We start from the raw sequence: 20,321 nt of genomic DNA, 5'->3' as shown, positions 1-20,321 counted from the left end.
GTATTTATGGAGGGGGAGTTAAAGGTATATTAGTCTCCGGACCCAGAACGCTTTGTGGACAATGGAGAGGGACTTGAATTTAACTCTTGCCACCACTGGGAGCCAGTGAAGAGATTTCAGTGCTTTAGAGATGCGATCCCAGTGCTTGAGGCCAAGCACAAGTTTCACAGTCCTGGTCTGAATGAGTTGCAGAGGGCGGAGAGTAGAAGCAGGTAGATTAAAAAAGAGGCTGTTGCTATAGCCCAGCCAAGAGAGAACCAGATCTCTAGTGACAGTGAGCTTCTGGGGGAAGAAGAGGAAAGGAAGAATACCCCCGAGGAGGTGCAATTGATAGTTTGACTTCTTAGAGACGTCAGAGATGTGGGGAGAAAAGGAGAGTGTGGAGTCGAAGATGACCCTGAGGTTCTTAGCCTCGCAGGTGGGAGCAAGAAGAGGGCCAATGGAGGAACAAAAAACCAAAGGTGAGTATTACACTGTCCTAGCCTTCCGATTACCATGACACAGGCACCCCTTAAGCATGTGTAGAGTAATGGTTGAACAGACATTAACAGATCTTCTGCAGATTACGGCGTCACATTGTGGCCGCCTCTGGAATAATCTAATGGCATCGAAAGAGTACATATTGCCACTTTATTTGACAGTTGCAAACACACGCAGCCCAGTTTTTCTGATGAATCATGGAAAGGTTGAAGTGCTGGATCATGGTGGAGGTTCTCAATCAGAAGGAGTAGTTAAAATGTAAGGCAACGCAACTGAGCAAACCCCGCCCCACCAACTTCCACTTTCTTACTTCATGATAGGTTGACCTTCCGGTATGTTCGTGCAGGAGGTTAAGCAACAATAATTCACGTCAGCCACCCCACAATTTTTATGGCAGACATAATTGTGGGTTTCAATAGTTTACATGTTATACACTATCGCTAATGGCAGTTGCACCGCTGCACATTTTCTGTTATACCACTGCCGATGTCAGATTATCAAAGATTTGTATACGTGCAAAAAAGTGAAGAATTTAGCACACATTGTACTGCTTTGATAATAGACAATGGAGCAAACCGGTTTAACCCCAATCAGTATTATCTAAACATCTTTTTAACGGGGGAAAATTAGAGCAGGCTGTTTTCTTTGTTATGTTTGCTGTGGAGCATGAAAGGAAATGTAATAGGCACTTTGTGTTGTATGTTAGGCAGCAAATATAGAGCAAAAAACAGCCTGATTAGTGTTTGCCATCGTGCAAAGGTTTTTAGATAATGTGGATTTTGTCAACATCTGTTTGCGCCATTTTGCATTATCAAATTATTTGCTCCCTTTTTAACACCAGTCCAAACGTTAGATGATCTGCCCCAGGAGTATCAGTCGCAGAAGTGCAAGGTGGTAGAGATGAGTCCATTTATGATGACCTCAAGCTGGCGGTGTCTTCATCATGAAGGGGAAGTCAAATGGATATTCAAAGTGTCATTAAAAATGAAATGCAGTAGAACACCGAGTTTGAGGAAGAATGGAGACGCAATGGGTAGAATGTGTCCAAAGGTTATACATGAGTCAAAGGAGAGAACCAAATAAACTGCCACGCCCACCACCACTGAGGAAAGCATGAAGTGAACACGGAAGTATGCTATTTCACGCTTTGTCATAAACCAAGCCCTGAACTAGTTAATCGACAGCATGCTAATATGGTTATTGCCACCACGAGTGAAATTACTGTGAAAAAATGGGGCTGCCTCTTCTTCTCTCACATTAAAATCCACGGGTAGAAACATGCACTTTCTGCTGGAAGGCGTGAAACGAGGAATAACAACAAAACTGTGAATTCTAAAATATGTTCCTTCTCATTTTCCATTACCGCGAGGAGCAGCGAAGGATCAGAGCAGATTCCTTTTGGCAGAAAACAACTCTGTGCATGCACAACCTTGAAAGGAAGGTTCAAAGGTGTCAGTCATGCTGCATACTTTGCAGTTCGCGGTAGACAAAGGTAGTTATCCTCGATGTTCATACATCACAACTGACTACAGGTGGAGACTCAAACATCAGAGATTGGCAGAATGGTCCCTCCTTCCACGTTATCATATATTATACTAATCCTCATATGTGACCCTAGCACTCCAGGCTTGCTCACTCTTCAATTGTTGCACACAAGCCTTTTTGCCATCCTCGTTGCAGAAATAAATCCTTGTAACATGTAACAGATAGTACGGAATTCCATATATGTTATACTACTGAACTCAAAATGAAGTCATACACACATTGATCATGGAAAACCAGGCAGGGCCATTTGTCCAGGGCAACTGTTGCTTGGAAGCATTCTAGAGGTACTGGTGGGAGGGGGTGTGGTCTGAGATGTATTTTGAATGTATACAACTAGACAATAAAGTCATCATTCTAAGAATTCATCTAAACAGTCCTTGATTTGCATTTCGCATTGGCATAATACATACTTCCTCAATGCAAGATTATCAATGGAATGGACTGCTTGCACTAGTTAAATATGAGAGCCAGGGGTGTTGCTAGGTCTGGAAAAGATCCGGGGCTACGCTAATGTTGGGACTGTTGGGACTTGGGGCTAGCTAGCCTTTTGGTTGTAGAACCTGAGCTTCTATCCAGGGCTACAACCAAAAGACCCAGGGCTGTAGCCCCCTAAGCACCCCCGCACCTAGCAATGCCTCTGATGAGAGCTCCTTGGATCACAAACCAGACAAAGTGTTGCTTGTTAAATGTGACGCTCTGTCACACAGAATGTTGATGTCTGTGCATCATTTGGACACACACAGGAAAACAGACACAGTATTTGAAACATTGTTGTATTCCTGCTGGGCAAATATTTGCAGGGCCAAAATAAGGACCGATACAAGACTAGACAGTATGTTTTGAAACTGAAACATTTTAAGATGTGCTTGTTGTGTTCACCCGCACACCCCTCCCTCTAATTATAATGCGTTTAAGATATACCTCACCAAAATGAAAGATCTTATTGTTTTATCTTTGTTGTCTTCTCAGTAGTGCTCCATAGTGGTAATGCAGTATTCAATACTAAATGAAGACTAAAAGACTAGAAACAAGTGTTTGTTTAGTATTCCATGAGTAATCAACAAGTATTCAGCAAGCTAATTAGTCTTGCTATAGTATGTTGCTTAAAACGAAACAGGGAAACAGGGAATGCAAGAAATCTTGGAGGCATATAAGTTACATAGACGCAGTGTTACTGGATATAAGCTGTTCAAACTCTGCATCAGCCATTTTTCAAAAGCTAGTGCAACTGTGTAAGTTGGAGTGGTTGAAAGTTGCATTTAGGAGCTTATTTCGTTTCTTTGCTGCTTGACACAGTGCTGTTTCCAATTTCGTGCTGCATTACCGTGAGATGAAAGATTACAATACGAAGGCTCTAAATCCATAACAATCTGCTGCTCTGTGATGTATTTAGTAGCCTTTCATGGAGGAAAGCAGCATTTTCATGGGCGCCATCAAACATTTAGGGGACAATTCATGGAAAAGTGTGCATTTCTCCTGCAATTGCTGTGTGCTAAGAATGACACTGCACGCAGAATAAAACATGTGGCCCCACGTATTCATGGAATTTAATGCGAAAAGTAACTGTATTCGCAAGTCACTCCTTGAACGCCCCTGACATGCACCCACACAAAGCATAAAGAGCCAGAACAGCTTCCTTTACTGGCTCCCACGGGGGCAAATATATGTACCCTACTGTGTGTCGGGTCCCCCGCTAGCAGGCCTGCATCTGGGGGACCCTGTGCAGGGTCCCCCATAACTGTGCTGCACCCCGCCAACATGCGTATGTAAATTCGTAACTCGGTTTAAACTTGGAAAATCTGTGTACAAACCCCCGCAAACCATTCCTGCACCCCAGTATATGCGCACTACTAAGTTAGATCAGAACCCTGTTTGCATGCATGCACCCTGAAAATCCGACATGTAAGCCCACCTCCGTGTGGCGATTTTGATGCGCCAGTGTCTTTACGCCTTTGGGTGGCGTATAGATTGAGGAATTTGCATGGCCATTTCCATACCGAGAGGCTGCATGGGTCGCTCGATGAATACGTGACGTTTGGTGCAATTATGAGCGTGTGCGAGCGTCCTTAAGAACGCCCATTTTTTCACATGTTCTCACCATTGTCTGTATCCCACCTCTTTTCCCAGCCCTCTGCGCAAGGCTTCAACAGCTTACGGAGATGTGCCGAGCCTGCGCAAACTCCACACAATTCCAGGAAAAGTCCAGCGTATTCGATTTCATGAATCAATTAACAGGATTTTGTGTACAGTTTGTCGGGCATGTTCCCTATTTCCCATGCAAATAATTCCATGAATCGGGCACATAATATTGAAATCGGAATGCAATCGCCATTGAATTACAGTCACCTTGTCATAACTCGCTGTATTGTATTGTTCAAGGACTCTGTTAAATGGCACGCGTGCGCTTTTCAAGAGCTTGTGGGGCCCGAACTACAGTACTTTAGCCCCTGCCCCCACCCCCCGAGGTGGTATGAAGGATTTTAGGTGTGAGAGTATGCCTGAGAGGATCGAATATCGGGATATGTTAATGAAATCCATTTATTCATTCATATATGAAACAAAGGATATCAATATGTTATAATATAATACTGTTTATAAAAGAAAAGCAATGATGTCAAGTTAAAGCAACCCTGAACTGCATAATTTAAGGTGGAAAAATAATGAGAGTGTATGTTATAGACATCCGTGAAGTCAAATGTTTCACTCCTCTGCAAAGCATTTGAAGCTGTTAGTAATCACAGAACATGGTACATGTATTAAAACTGACTTTATCTCCATTTAGTCGTTTCTGCAAAGCATGTTATCGAAATCCTGCCTGAAATATTCTTCGGAATAATGAGTATGGTAGGGACTTGTTAGGGCCTTGTTACCTGAACTTTGCGTTGGCTAAATTATATTAACACTAGGGAAAACATTGCTCAATAGCAAACAAAATATTCTTTCAAAACGTTTTAGCAACAGAACAAAGGACTGTGACTAAAGTAAATATTGCTTTGGTGTAAAAACACGACCCATAGGACGGTATTATGCAAGCGTTTAGCTGGTGCAAGTGCAATTAGCAATATGGCAAAAATGTTCCTGGTGCAACAAAAAAATGAATCTTTCAATATATGTTTGCACTGGGGAAAAGTGCCCAGTAATAGGCCCTCATTGCCGAGTCGGCCCTGTTTCAATAGGGACTTACCGGTCTATTACGACCTTTGCGGGACCGGTAAGTCCCCATTGAAAAAGCCATTCCCCATTCCCATTTGAGCCCCCACAGGGCTCAATGGGAAGGCGCTAATAACTGTACCGCAAATTGCAGTACCGTTATTAGCTCTAAAGTCCCTTAACGGGTCCTGTCCTTAAGGAAGGGGCCCGCTAAGGGAACTCGGAATAGGGAGCAAAGGGATTACCGGCACTGGTGTCCTTACCGGTGCCCGGTATCCCTTTGCACCCAACTCGGAATGAAGGCCAATGGAAAAATATGGATGAATCTGAATGAATAACAGAAACTCTGCAAAGGAGCAACATTTTCCCTAGTGAAAAACGTATTCTTTCAAAGCATTTTTGCAGCAGGACAACTAACTAGGACTATGGTAAACACTGACCTGGTCCAAAAAGGAACTGAAAGGGTATGCTTTTGTACGAGGTCACTCTAATGGCACTCTCATTAGTTCAACCTTTTTGTAATCATGCCCTTTTTTTTTTTTGCACAAGCGCAGCTTTTGTCCTAGTGATAATGCTACTTGCACATGTGCAAAATATCTGTAATCTCTTCATTGCAACAGTGTTCATTGTTTTATCAAACACACAAACTAGTTTACTGGGATTGCATTTAATAACGAAGCAATGGGAAATACAGTTACAGGTTTCCTAATGTGCCTGTGCCCCTCTAATACATTGTTACATTGCTTACCTAACATTCAAGCGAACATACAATGCTTGGTGAGACAACTCACACTGCCCGCCCGATTCATGGAATTATATGCATGGTTCATAGTGACTTTGCGTGGCAAAAATACACGTTGCACAGTTCCATGAATCAGGGTTGAAACAAATAATTCCAGGTATCGGGCCCTAATGCTTCACTATCAAACCAAGTCACAGACACAGCCCATAACGAAAGAAACAGGTCGGCGTGGCTTGCTGTGTTGCAGCTGATGGCGCCATCTTGTGAGAGTTTTAAAAACTGCATACCAAATAAAGTTAATTTTAACATCAAGGGCAACAAATCACAAATGTATTTCATTAATTTTGTAATTATCGCCCTCTCCTTGACAGATAGAGATTGGCACAATATTACCGATTGTGGACGGGGAGGCCCAGACATCATCGCTGCTAACGGAAGAGGCCGAGGAAGAAGAGTCCACTTCGAAATTAATAGATGGCTCTTCACCACAAGGGCCTGGGTCTCCTGGGGTCCTTGGGCCTGAAACAAGCGCAGGTACTGAATATGAGTGCTCTATTGCTATGGATCAATTTAATAACGTGCATCATTCATCAAAAACTGATTGTAATTCTGTTAAATTCTGACTACGAAACATTCTTGGAGATTCGGGTTGCTAAATAACATAATTAAAATACGTTAAATACAAGTTTAAAATATTTTGGAATAGATGCTACATTCTGCTATGCTGACGGACCAAGCGCCCCTAGGGCGAGCTCACACAAAGGTAATGCACGAATTTTGAATGCCCATCTTTAATAGCACATTTGTCCTAAACAGATAATTAATTTCCCTGGCAACACACTCCCGATTTTCTAGAAGTGCAACAACAGATATGATATGGTATTTGTAACGCGCCTATACACAAGTGTTTCAAGGCGCGAAACAATAAAACAATAATTTGCAAAGCCAATAGTTTTGGCTGATGTACAACCATTGCATAGGCAATTGCTGTGCATGTCCATGGGCATCCATCATGTGTTAGATGTTGCCCTGATATTCTTTGGAATGCAGCAGCGTCGCATACAAGGTATTTCTATATCAGTCAACCACACAATTTTCATTTGAAAAACAGCACATGTTCTCACAATGTTGCCAGATATTCCCCTCTAAGACTATTTTATGCAAGCTATTTCCAGCCAATTCCCAGCTAGTCACAACATAGTCACAGTTATTATCAGGTAGGTTAGGAATGTACATTTCTATTATTCGCAATTAGCAGGATATGAACGGACTTTAGTATGCCCAGTTATCACACAATTGAAAGATTCTAGTAAGCCCAGCTGCAGCTCACACAGAAAGGGCAACCATGTCATGCCAATCGAGAACAGCAATAGCGTTGGTGTTACATTTTAATTATTCCCAGTTAGCACACCAATATCATATTACTCTCTATCTAGTTAGCAGATCTTTTATAGATTCCTTAAGGGCAATTTAGCACGTGTTCTGGCTTCTGTTATGCCTAACTAACACAGCTTGCATTGAGGCCAGTTAGCACAGTAAAAACAGATTCCATCACGCCCAGTTTCAACATTAGAACCAGCTATCATTATGCTCACCTAGCAAAGCAGTGGACGATTCTGTTATAGCCAGCTAGTACAGATACTGGGCAAGGTAATTTTCTATAGGCCCTGTTAGCATGCAATTGCTAGAATGAATTAGTCCTCGTTAGGACTGTAGTTGCATATGGCATCATGTCCAGTGACCTAGTTATGATAGCATACCAGTATGCCTTGTTACTGTGCACATAGTGAGGGCTATGGTTTGCCATCCAATACCATTAGCATGCCATATTGTTACAACATCTTTGTCTTTTTGTAATTGTCATTGTTTATTTGTAAAGTGCATATACACAAGTAAAGTGCCTCAAAGCGCTTCAAGGAGAGAAGGGAACAAGGGAATACAACATTCTTAGGCCTTGAAGATTCTGAATGTTCTTAACAAAAATAACGAAAATACTAGGCCAGAGGCATTTTTACTAGTGCAAGTGCATGACAGGAGGAATGAGAGAGGGTGGAGGGGAAGAGGAGAAGAGCATACAATCAATAAACTACCGTACTATGCCTTAACGTCTTGTCAGATAGTACAAGTGCATGACAGAGAGTGGGGAGAGAAAGGGGAGGAGAGGCAAAAGGACATATAGAACAATACACTACCGTTCTAGGCCTGGTGGAATTTCCGTTTGATTGGTGGATGGTTGACACTAATACGCCTATGCTCGGATATTTCAGGTACAACAAAGCAAGGGAGGGCAGAGGAGACTTGCTGGGCCCAGTGCGTTCAAGGTTGTGCAAGTGTGCAGACAGGAAGTGCTAGGGAGGCGGCAGGGACAAGTGTTCCCAGTCCAGCAAGGTCCTGGGTTAAGGCAGAGTGGTTGCCCCTCTCATGGAGCGAATTCTGAGTGCAGTAGTGTCAAGTAGATGCAGAGGCCTGGAGGCAAGTGCAGGACTGGAGGGGGGAGCTTGGGACCTGTGTGGCTCTGAAACGGTGCACCAGGTGACCAATTAGTGAACTGAGCAGGTTGGGAAGGTAACACATTGGAAGTTCTCCAAGTCAGAATTGAAGCTGGTAACTTTGAGCAGCAAAATAGATGCGCGCATTTCTTCAGCATGTGATAGGGCCTACCTGGTGGTATTGTTTTATTGGTATTCAACTCTCTGTTTTCTACGTCAAACAGACATATTTACCCCATCATCAGTGAATAATTGGCCACATTGGGCAAAGCAAAGTGTTTCTCAGTAATCGATTTATCACAATCATCAGATCTCACTTTCGCAGGATTGTCAACACCTAACCTCATTTATCACCACTGAAGGAACATTTAAGTACTGCAGGATTCTGTTTGGATTGGCTTCAGCAGCCGGTGTTTTTCAGCGGGTGATGGAGATGGTGATGGAGGGGGTAAGAATGTGATAATTTTCCAGGATGACATATTGGTCTATGCAAGTCTGGTGAAGAGCATGGTAGGTTGTTGAGAGTGGTGTTGACAAAGTTTGGGGAAGCAGGTCTTACGGTGAAAAGGAATAAATGTAGGTTATTGGTGGATAGTGTTGAATATTTAGGTCACGTGGTGTCCGCACAAGGGATTAAGCCTAAGTCAAGTTTTGTGGAAGCTATTCAGAAAGCACCATGTCCCAGTGATAAGGATCAAGTTAGGTCCTTTTTAGGGTTGGCAGAATATTATCACAAGTTTGTGAGCGACTTTGCCTGCATTTCGACTCCATTAAGGGCCCTATTGAGGAAAGGCGTAAGATTCCAGTATTCTACACAGTGTGATGAGGCTTTTGAATTAATAAAACAAGGCATTGTACAAGCCACCTCATAGGAAAATTAGATGCAAATGACAATACGGTGATGGTGGTTGATGCCACTTCTTTAGGATTGGGAGCTACTTTAGTTTAGTTTATTATTTGTATAGCGCCGCCTGGCCCTGGGGCATCCAGGCACTTAAGCTGAATACAACAAAATGAATACAACAAAAACAGTATGATACAATACGGTCTTTGGAAGACAGCACCAGAGGTTTAGGGTATTATCACTCAGTTACAGGTATACAGATATCACATAACATGATCCACATGTGGATGCAAAGATTGCGTTTAGAGCATTATCAAACAGTTACAGATAATGTACAGGCCAATTTACAAATGTACAAATTTACAGGCTAGATGCATGCTCCCAGGTCCAACTTGGGTCCTTCCTCTCTGACATCTTTTTCTCCACCTGTGGTGTTCCCCAGGGATCTAATCTCTCTCCCTGGCTGTTCAACCAGTATCTGGCACTCCTTGCCCACCGCATCGCCGCTCTCTGCCCCTACTTTCAGTGCTATGCGGACGACACCTAGCTCATTTTCAGGCTAACCTCGGCCTCCTCCTTTCCTTCCCTCATCTCTGACTGTCTGTCTGCCATCCAGGAATGGTGTGCCGCCAATGACCTCTGCCTTAATGCTAGTAAGACTGAGATTCTACTCATCGGCACACCCACTCCCTCCTTCCCTGTAGCCCTCTGGCCAGCCTCGCTTGGCCCTCCTCCTGCTCCTACCTGCAAGGCAAAAAACCTCAGGGTCATCTTCGACTCCACACTCTCCTTCTCTCCTCATATATCTGACGTCTCTAAGAAGTCACACTACCAGGTGCACCTCCTCAGAGGTATTCTTCCCTTCCTCTCCTTCCCCCAGAAGCTCACTGTCTACCGAGCCCTGGTTCTCTCGAAGCTGGACTACTGTAACAGCCTCTATCTTAATCTGCCTGCCTCCACTCTCCGCCCCCTGCAACTCATCCAGAACAGAACTGCAAGACTTTTCCTTGGCCTCAAGCCCAGGGACCGTATCTCTCCAGGACTGAAATCTCTACACTGGCTCCCAGTGACTGTGAGGATTAAGTTCAAAACCCTCTGCATTGTCCACAAGGCCTTCTGGGGCCGGGGGCCTAAATACCTTCAACTCTCTCTTCCTAAATTTCTTCCTTCCCGAGCCCTTCGCTCATCCATCTCCAACTCCCTCAGGGTCAGCCGCTTCTCGAAGCAACGAGTTGGGGGTCGATCTCTCGCCGTGGCAGGGGCCTCCCTCTGGAACAGCCTTCCTGCCTCCCTGAAACTTGAGGAGAACCATCTCCGGTTCCGGAAGCACCTCAAAACCTTCCTCTTTGCTTCTGCTTTCTCTCTCCCTCTCCCCTGCTAAAGTCTCGACTGAATCTGCACTGAATCTGCAACTGGGCCACTCTCACCGACCTCGGTCCTGGTCCCAGCCACTCTCCTCTTGCACTGCCTCCCTGGCAACCCCTGCACTGAGGGACTGTCTCTGTATCCCTACAGCCCCCCCTTTCCCAGCACTTGTCTGCACTTACCTTGCACTTGCCACCAGCTGGCCCTATTTATTTACTTATTATACTTACTTGTACTGCACTTCCCCCCTCCCCTTGCACTTTTCCCTTCCCCCTACCCCTGCACTTGCGCGGTCTGAATGTCTCCTGGCCTAGTAGGATCATTGTCTGTCTTCCCCTTGTTCCCCCCTCCCTGCCTTGTCGCGCCTTGAAACACTTGTGTATAGGCGCGTTACAAATGCCATATCATATCATATCATATCATATCATGCTGATAAGGTAGAGCTATGCAATTTGAGTTTCTTTGGACAGTAACCATGTTTTGGCGCTGTGTCGAAATCTGTGAAAGGACTGTTCTGATCTCAGCTCGAGTGGAAGTGAATTCCAGAGTTTGGAGGCAAGGACGGGGAAGCTGGAGCCACCAGCTTTTTGGAGCTTGTATCTTGGGATATTTAAACAGTGTGTTTGAGCTGATCTAGTAGGGCGCACTGGTGTGTGGTGAGTGAAGTTGTCAGATAGGTATCTGGTTGCTTGGTTAGCTAGGCATTTGTGTGTGAGTGAAAAGGTTTTATATTCAATTGTTTGCGGTATGGATAGCCATTGGCAGGAGCGTCTGGCATCAGGTATCTGTTCATCTTTAGGTATGTTCAGGGCTGCTCGCAGGGCGTTATCTTGGATGATTTGCAATTTGTTAATATTTTCTGGCTGGTGCCCATGTATAGAGCATTACAAAAGTCGACTTTGGAGAGGACTAGGGCTCTAGCTATGGTGATGCAGTTGGATGGTGTGAGATAAGGTCTGCTAGCATTGATGAGTTTACAAGTGTAAGCAGTGGCGGATGAGATGGAATTGATCTGTCTTGTCAGTGTGAGGGAGGAATTGAGGTAGATTCCTAAAGTTTTGACGGCGTTGGAAACAATGATGTTATTGCCGTCTATAGTGAATGCCTGATAGAGTTTGTCAAGTTTATTAAGTCTGGGTTGGGATCCTAGGAGAAGAAGCTCAGTCTTGTCGTCGTTGAGGCATAGGCCATGCTTGGCCATTCATTCTTGGATAATGGAGTAAATGTTGTTAAGAGCAGTGAGGTCAGTGGAGTAGTCGCCTGTTAAAGGGATCAGTATTTGGGTGGCATCTGCGTAGTTGGTGTAGACGACACCCAAATGGTCCAGTATGTCAAAGAGGGGTTTCGTGTACACATTGTATAGAGTGGGGGAGACGCAGGTGCCCTGTGGGACACCGCATGTGACTGGGGCTGGATTGGCAGAGGCTGTGGGTGCGAAGACTCTCATGGATCTGTTGTTCAGGAAGGACTGGATCCATGCGTTAGCATTGTCTGAGAATTTGGCTGCTGAGGATAGATGTTTGCAGAGGATGTCGTGGTTGACCAGGTCGAAGGCGGCCGATAAATCAAGGAGGAGAAGGAAGGCCAGTTTGCCATTGTCTTTAATGTTGTCCATCTGTGTTTTAAGGTCAATCAGGGCGGTCTCAGTGCCGTGTTTGGGGCAGAAGCCTGATTGCCTGAGTCCTAGTAAGTTGTTTTTCTCAAGGTGGTTCTGTATCTGGAGGTAGGAAGCTCTGTCAAGGATTTTTATAAGGAAGGGTACAGTTGTAATGAGTCTATAGTTGGTGGGGACACTTGGGTCTAAGGTGGGCTTCTTAAGTAAGGGAAGAACCCAAGAGTCCTTGAGGTTGTTGGGCACTACCTTGGATTTGAAAGATGAGTTAATGAGGGAAGTGATAAAGGGAGCAAGTTGTTTTGCTGCGTCTTTGATGACTGGAGCCAGGCAAATGTCACCTTGGCATTTGGACGGTTTCAGTGAGTTGATTATTTCTTCAGCCTCTTTGATGGTTATGGTGGAAAACTCGAAAAGGTTATTGTCATCATTTTGAGAGGTGGTGTGGGTATGTGTGGGGGGGTGGTGTTATGGGTGAGGGTAAGACTTTCTTTCTTAGTCAGGATTTTGGCTTGTAGCATAGCAATTTTGCCTAAGAGGGCTTCCTGTATGTTCGTGCACCAGTCGATGTCTTTGTTGCATGTGTCTGGAATGGATGAGGGTGATTCGAGATCTCTCAGGATGTTGAAGAGATCTTTGGTATTCGATTTGGCGTTACAGATTCTTTGGTTGTACATGTTTTTTTTTGACTGAATGATTGTTGTCTTATAAATGTTGATGGCCAGTGCGTAGGATGTCTTGTTGATGGTGGATGGTGACTGTTTCCATGCTAATTCTGCTTGTCTTTTGGTTTTGCAGAGTGTTTTTAGTTTGGGGGTGAATCAAGAGTTGAGGTGTGCGCGTGGTTTGGCTTTCCGTAGCTTGAGTGGTGCTATGGTGTTTATGGCCTTAAAGATGGTTGTGTTGTGTAACTCTACTAGTGCAGGAGGGTTAGTCATGGTAGGTGAAAAGTCGATGATGGGTTGGAGTAAAGGGAGGAGTTTCCCTGCTGTGATGTTTTTGTTATTTCTTGTGAGTGTGGGTGAGCATTAGGGGGAGGCCCTAATGTTTGGGTGCCTTTATTGATGGTGAAAGTGATGAGGTGGTGATACGCCCAAGCACATGGTGCGTTGGATAGGATGGCAGTATTGCAATTAAGATCAGCTATCCAGTCAAGGGTGCGACCTTTGTTGTGAGTGGGTTGTGAGGTATGGTGGGTGAGTCCTAATTTTGAGATGGTGTTGGCGATGGTGTCAGCTTTGTCATCTTTCTCATCGTTGAGACCTAGATTAAAGTCTCCTAGGATGAGTAGTCGGGAGTTGGGTTTGATATTGTTGGAGAGTAAAAGGGCTATGGCGTCATTAAAGGATAACATAGGGCCTGGCGGTCTGTAAATGAGGTGGATGGTGATTGTGCTTGTGTGGGTTGTGGATTGTTTGATGGTGAGTAGTTCCACTGAGGGGAGGGATTGGTTTTATATATGCCTTATGTTGATGGAGCTTTTTGCAATAATGGCTACTCCACCACCTTTGGCTGTTTGTCTGCCTGCGCGGTAGATGTATAGTCATTGGGTATAGCTAATGAAAGAGAAGGGCCAGATGCTGGGTGGAGCCAGGTCTCGGTAATAGCTATGAAATTGAGTTCATTGATGGAGATAATGTCGGCTATGTCTAGGGCATGGGCGACTACGGATCTCGCATTAATGAGTGCACCTTTGATAGTTTCGGTGGTATGGCATGGTTTTTTGATGGGGGTTCGGGGGGGGTGCGTTCAGGCAGGGTGTGATCTGGTCTGTCGGAGGTATAAAGTGTGTGCGAAGAGAGGCAGATTTGGGTAAGGTTCTGTTTTGTTTGTTGCCTAGGTTGAGGAAGGTCGCATGGGTGTGTGTTCTGGATCTGAGTCGGGCGAGTCTCGATGAGCCTATGCAGGGGTAGGAGTTACTGGTACTAAGGTTTGTGAGGGTAGGTAGGCCAGAAGGGGTAGTCTGTGACACTTTATGGGCCTGGAGGTATCTGCTGTGCGGTGAGAATCGATGGTGGAGGCAGGCTGGAAGGGGTTGATGTTAGGTAGGAAGGGGGTGGGGCAGGGTATGGGATGATGTCTTGGGCAAGCTAGTCTGATGATGCCATTGGGGTGTGAGAGGAAGTGTAACCCTGTACAGTGGATGTCATGCGGGACCAGGCAGCATGGGAGCATTATGAGGAAGGTCCAGGTTATCATATCTGAATTAGGCTTGGGCCGGGAATTTAGTACTCCTATGTTAGTGTGAAAATAATAGCGCACAGTACCATCAGAAAATGCTAATGCACAATGCTAATGCACAAGGGTGCTGAGGTGAAAATACTAGCGCACAGTACCATCAGAAAATGCTAATGCACAATGTTAATTCACATGATGCATGACAATGCATGCATGATGCATGACAATGTTACTACAGTATGATGCTAACAAAGTAGAGAGGGTTATAGTGTTCGCTTCTAGGGCTCTCAGAGGAGCAGAAGAGAAGTATTCTGTAATAGAACGGGAGGCGTTGGTCATATTCTGGGCAGTAAATCATTTCAAATATTTTCTTTAGGGAAGGAAGTTCACAGTACGATCAGATCACAAACCCTTAGTACAGCTATTTAATAGTGGAAGGTGGCTAATGGATCACCAAGAATAAGCAGATGGGGTCTTGGTCTTCAACCGTATAGTTTTGAAGTTTATTACTTGCATGGGAAAAAGAATTTGGTGGCAGATTGCCTATCAAGGCTACCGATAAGTCAAGGTCAGACAATCCAGGCACAAGATGAAGAGGAAGAGTATGTGGTTGCTGAATTGGGGAGTGTAGACCGAGAGGAGTGGGAATAGGCAGAGCTGGTGGACCATGACCTCAGTCTTTTAAAGCAGTGGCCTATTGAAGGGTGGCCGGGAAAAGAGTTGCTTTAAATATTTTTTGAGATATCGTGGGAGATACGTGATGAGTTAAGCCTAGTAGGAGAGAGGTTAAGGAGTGGGAGTTGCATAGTACCCCCTGAGGCAGTGAGAAGAAACTTGCTAAAGCTAGCACACCAAGGTCATCTTGGGGAAGGAGCTACAAAAAGGAGAGTGAAACATTGTTACTGGTGGCCCAAAATTGACAGAATGGCGGGAGATCTTGTAAAACAGTGCAAGGCTTGTCAACTAAGTCAAGGTGGTACGGGAAGTACCTTTAATACCAAACAGTGTACCAGATCAGCCGTGGGAGAAACTGGCAGTTGATATTCTGGGACCAGTGTCTGGTTTAGGAGATGGGTTTAAGTATATTTTTGTGCTAGTGGATTTCCATTCTAAATGGGTGGAATGGGAAGTGGTGAGAGAAGTGATGGCAATGGAATGGTGTCTTTTTTGGAAAGGGTGTTTCTTAAGGAAGGTTGCCCTGCTGAATTGGTTTCAGACAATGGGGTGCAATTTGTCTCTCAATTTATGAGAACATTTTTAGAGGACTATGGCATTAAACATGTCAGGACAGCTCCGTATCACCCAAGAGCGAATGGTTTGGTTGAAAGAGTAAATAGATATATTAAAGGAGGGATTCAATTAGTGATGCACAATAGACAACCTTGGAGAGAAGTATTGAATCATATGAAGTGGAGTTACCTGACAACCCCTCACTCCACTACGAAGGTATCCCCTGTTGTCTCTCTTACGGGAAGAGAGCCTGGAACCAAGTTATGTCCTGGTTGGTTAGGATTGGTAGGATTGGTAGGGACAGTGACAGTCGACAGGGAAGCCATTATGAGATTGATTGCCAAAAGTCAGACCAGTAATAAGGAGTAGTTTGAGGGAGTGTGCCAAGAGTAGAGAGTGGAATGTTGGAGATTGGGTGTGGGTAAAAAATCCCAGGGCTACTCAAAAGTGTGTAGACAGTACATTTTTAGGTCCCAAAAGAAATGCCTCAGTGCGTGGAAGTGTTGTCATCATGGAGGGAGGAGAAGTCTGGTCGCAGGGCAGGTTGGCTAAAGGTGTGAATTCTGGAGATGGAGTAGGTGAAGAAACGCAGACTGAGAATGAGCAAATGAGAGTGAGGAGAGAAAGCAGGGGGAGAATGATGATCCTCCTGCAGATGATCCTCCTGCAACTATGTGTGTCAGGTCAGACAACAATTGTGATGGCAACAAGAGACTCACATGCAAACCTAACTGGTTAAAAGACTTTACTCAGTGACAATCTCTGTGTTATATATAGAGTTATTGTTGTTTCTCCAGATTTCATTTATTTTCTCTATTTCTCTTATCATAGTTTTACTTTATTACTTTAATGTGTTATTCTCTACCCTGCTATTGTTTTTCTCTGGGCAAGTTGCATTGAGGTGTTACAAAGTATTGTTATAAGGGGGAAGATATGTAAGGAACTGTATTATGTCACCGTGTTCCAGTTCCACGTGATGCGTGTTCGTATCTCGTGGAACTGGAATGCGTGGTTTGAAAGTTGTTATGGTTGGTATAGCTGAGCAGTGGTGGGCCTGCTTGAATAAAGCTTACCATAAAGCTATTTGATGTCCTTGCAACTTTTCACGCTCCACTACATTTATCTTGGGCTAAAATAGTAGTCAACAAAGCTTGCTCGGGGATCAAATGAGTCATGATGGGGATATTTTGAGTGATGTTTGCGTGGTAAATTGAAACAGTCAACAAGCCAATATAGTGTGTGTCCATGCAGCGACATGACAGACCTCATAGAAGGGCCTTTTACATCTTTTTTACCTGGGTCCTGCCTATGACTGTCAAGCTCTCCCTATCAGATGTGCAATCCATCCAATTGATCTGTGGAATGCACAGGTGGATTTCACACTGACAATGTCACTCTACTCGGGGATTACCACACCAAACCTGTCCCTGATGGTCATTGATTTTACCAATCTGCGTGACCCTTCCTGTATAGATGTTTGACTGTTGTGCTACATGATGCCAAGGCTAGTTTGGTTTAACGTTTTTTTTTTCTTCTGCCAAGGTCACTTGTTGCTGGGTTGTGGGTCAGGCTAGTGTTTGTGTTCTCAGTCCTGGCCCCCTGTTAATAATAACCAGTTATAAGTCAGAATCCTATCTATAATGTGAGTGAATGACTTGAGGGTAAACTGTGGTATTGATGTAGTGGTCAGTCCTTGACTCGAAGTGGACAAGAGGAATGTTCAAATGTGGCGAAGCCCTTCTATTAAAGTTTTACGTTCCATGCACAGCCAAAGCAGTGATTGTTTGCACCATCACAGCAGAGTTTGTCTACACTTAGGATTGGACAAATCAATGTACAAGTGGCTAAACATTAAGAATACACGCCAAAGAAACCTGTATGGCGGCCTTTCTTTTTGATACCACTCATGTGTGTCTGGATCCCCTGAAAAAAGAAAAAACATAATTACACAGCAGTCCCTTATGGCGGCTTGTCCCAGGCAGCCAGATGTCCTTGATCCTAGGTCGCTCTACCAGGTTCATGGCATCCTGAAGAATTTTGGATCAGTGGTCTTTACTCCACAAAAAGAGCCTGGTTGGTCAGACATTCTTTTCTACAGTCACAAGGGCCATTCATTTTCGGGGGAATCAGACAAAAACATGCACTTTTGAAGGTGTGAACCTTATTTATGTATTTATTTATGTATTTTCTTCTTGATGAGTGCATTCACCACATGCAAAAATGCAAAAGCTTCAGCGAACAAAAAATAAATTAGGGTGGAATCAGAGGGGGTTCATGGCAGGTACACTAATCAAGGGTTAGTAGGATAGAAGGATGAGGGAGGTAGTCTGGAGAGGATAGAAAACGGGCAAATGGTTAATGTGTTCAGTTCTCAACACCCTTGGTCGTCCAACCTGGGAGAAAATATCAAGAGGTCTCGAGGGGAACATCGTTATTTGCTATAATTGTCAATATTCGACAAACACCTATTTTGCACATTCAAAGTGGAGGCATCTGGGGTAAGAAAAATGAAAGAGTTGATGACTGGACGTTTTAGAATCAATCCTAACCTCTGGCTTTGCTTTGGGCAACCCTCCAGACCATCAGTCTTCGTAGGCAATCCTTTACAAAAGGGAAAAGACCATATGTAAATCAGGCTTGGTCCCAACCCAAAAGGTGCATTGCAGCCAGAACTGCTAGGGCACATCCCTTCTGCATGAGACCGCAAGCATCTGGGGTAAACCACTCACCCAACCATTCAGCAGCAGGTGGCAATTTTTTCATTGTGCCTGGTCAAAGGTCCATTTTCACAGTTTTGTGAATAATGTACAATTTGGACCTGTTTCAATTTGCTAATGTTTGCAGCTTCAAATGGATTTCCATCCAGAAAAAGGCTATGTAAATTGAGCCCATGTTGTTCACGCATACCTCTGTTGAACATTTCAGTTGACCAATTAAACATTGTGTTTGCTGTACCCACTTGCTGCATATGGGTTTTTGGACATTAGTTTAAATATTAAGTGGAAATAACCTGAGTCATACTAGCTATAGTGATACCAGCAAAAATGAGGAGCCATTTCCAAGTTATGACTGGAATCAACTGACATATTCTCCCTAGCTGTTTGGTAAATGTCTGAAAGCTCATAACACAGAAACTGGATTCAGTACAAACCATGTGCGTCGTGACAATGCTAATATTCACTAGGGGGTGGGGACAAGCACAGTTTTATGGCTAATTTTATTGGAGGCAGATGACATGATTGCACTTCTATCCTCCTTTTACAAAAGCATGTCCCTGTATTCAGTTTTTTTTTCAACCAATAGACAATACAGAATGTTAGGCAAGATTGTATGTAGTAACGCTGTGGGAGACTACACCAGCCTTGTCCTCATGGCAATAGGTAACACAACCTTTATTATAGGCCTGTACTACACAAGTTGGTAGAGTGACTGAGCAGCCAGGCTTATCTCAAGAGGGGTCAATGTGAGCTCTAGAGGTGTAATATAGAGAGTCACAGTGACATGTATTCAAATAACACTTATACTCAAGGTCTCTGGATTAAAATAATGATTTATTAATTTAACAGTCAGTTTTAAAATAAGCCTTCTTTAGAAGGGAGCACTATGCAACACTTAAATACACTTCAAAATACACTCCTTCAGTTCAATAAAGTAAGTAGCTACTGTATTGGGATGGCACAGAGATAGTCCTACACCCTGAGGTGACTACAGTAGGTAGGACACTGTGGACATTAATATATCACTTTTCACACTTAAATGGTAATATTGAAGTTGTGAGCAAAAAGGAAAAGCTTAGGGAAGGAAACAAAGGTTAAAACATTTCTCAAACAGGTAATCACTTTTCAATCCTCCATTGAAGTATAGGTTAACCCTTTCCCAGCTATACAACTAAGGTATGCATGACTTTTTGGAGGGACAGGTCAACACAAAGTCAGACGGTAAGAAGAGTATTCAGGGAGCCAGGACATCCAATGCAGCAACGTCTAGGGGAGCTGAGACACTTCTTGAAGATTAGCACAAAAGTCTTGCACAATGTTAAAGAGAGTTTTGTTGTAAAAAGAAATCACTGTTGGGCCACAAGCTGGGAGGCTTGTGTAGGGCAGAGCTGCAAAAACTCTGCAAAGGGCAGCCAATGCAATTCTCCAGTGAGAGCAAGCTAGCTTCACACAAGAGGTAAGTACCCCTGGTTTCACAGTACCTTGGGTCTGAAGAAAAGTTCCAGCTGGCTTCTGTTCCTGTTCTAGTCTTGCAGATCCTGTTGTTCCTGTGCCTCAGTCGTGGTGCTACGAGGGAGGACGTTTGGGGACTCCTGCACTATGATTTGAAGGTCAGCGGCAGCAATGAGCACAATTCAGATCAGCAGCAATCTGCGGTTTCAGCTACTCGCAAATAGCACCACCGCAGGTTTTTGGACACCTTGTGGACTTTGCTAGCTCCTGGGTTCCAGCACTCTGTTGAGGTGGCTCAAGCTTGGTTAATCCTGCTTCGAGGGAATCCGGAGGATCCTCCTGGAGCTTGGGTCCAGCTTAATGGCGATGCACTCGATTCAGGTGTTCCTGTCCCCTGGCACTCGGTTCCTGCAGCAGCAAAGAAGTACAGCCAGCAGAGAGAGGGGTTCCAGTCAAGTTCGTCTTGGTGCTGATTGGTCCCACAAACCCAAGGGGAGAAGTTGTCCTTTCCGGGCTA

General features: G+C 44.3%; 1 protein-coding gene across 3 annotated transcripts in view; it reads left to right on the top strand.

Annotated features, from left to right (window-relative positions):
• The window catches only part of EPYC (epiphycan), a 199,616-nt gene that overhangs the window by 111,901 nt on the left and 67,394 nt on the right, over positions 1 to 20,321 (top strand). For all 3 annotated transcript variants that reach the window (XM_069629262.1, XM_069629261.1, XM_069629263.1), the window contains exon 3: positions 6,289 to 6,451. In XM_069629262.1, the coding sequence (XP_069485363.1) occupies positions 6,289 to 6,451 (163 nt within the window). The remainder of the gene's footprint in view (positions 1 to 6,288; positions 6,452 to 20,321) is intronic.

The sequence above is a fragment of the Ambystoma mexicanum genome, chromosome 12 (genome assembly GCF_040938575.1).
Source record: "Ambystoma mexicanum isolate Mex_15411 chromosome 12, UKY_AmexF1_1, whole genome shotgun sequence".
NCBI lineage: Eukaryota > Metazoa > Chordata > Amphibia > Caudata > Ambystomatidae > Ambystoma > Ambystoma mexicanum.
Note: the sequence above shows the minus strand (reverse complement) of the source record. Positions and strands in the feature narration are given on the sequence as shown.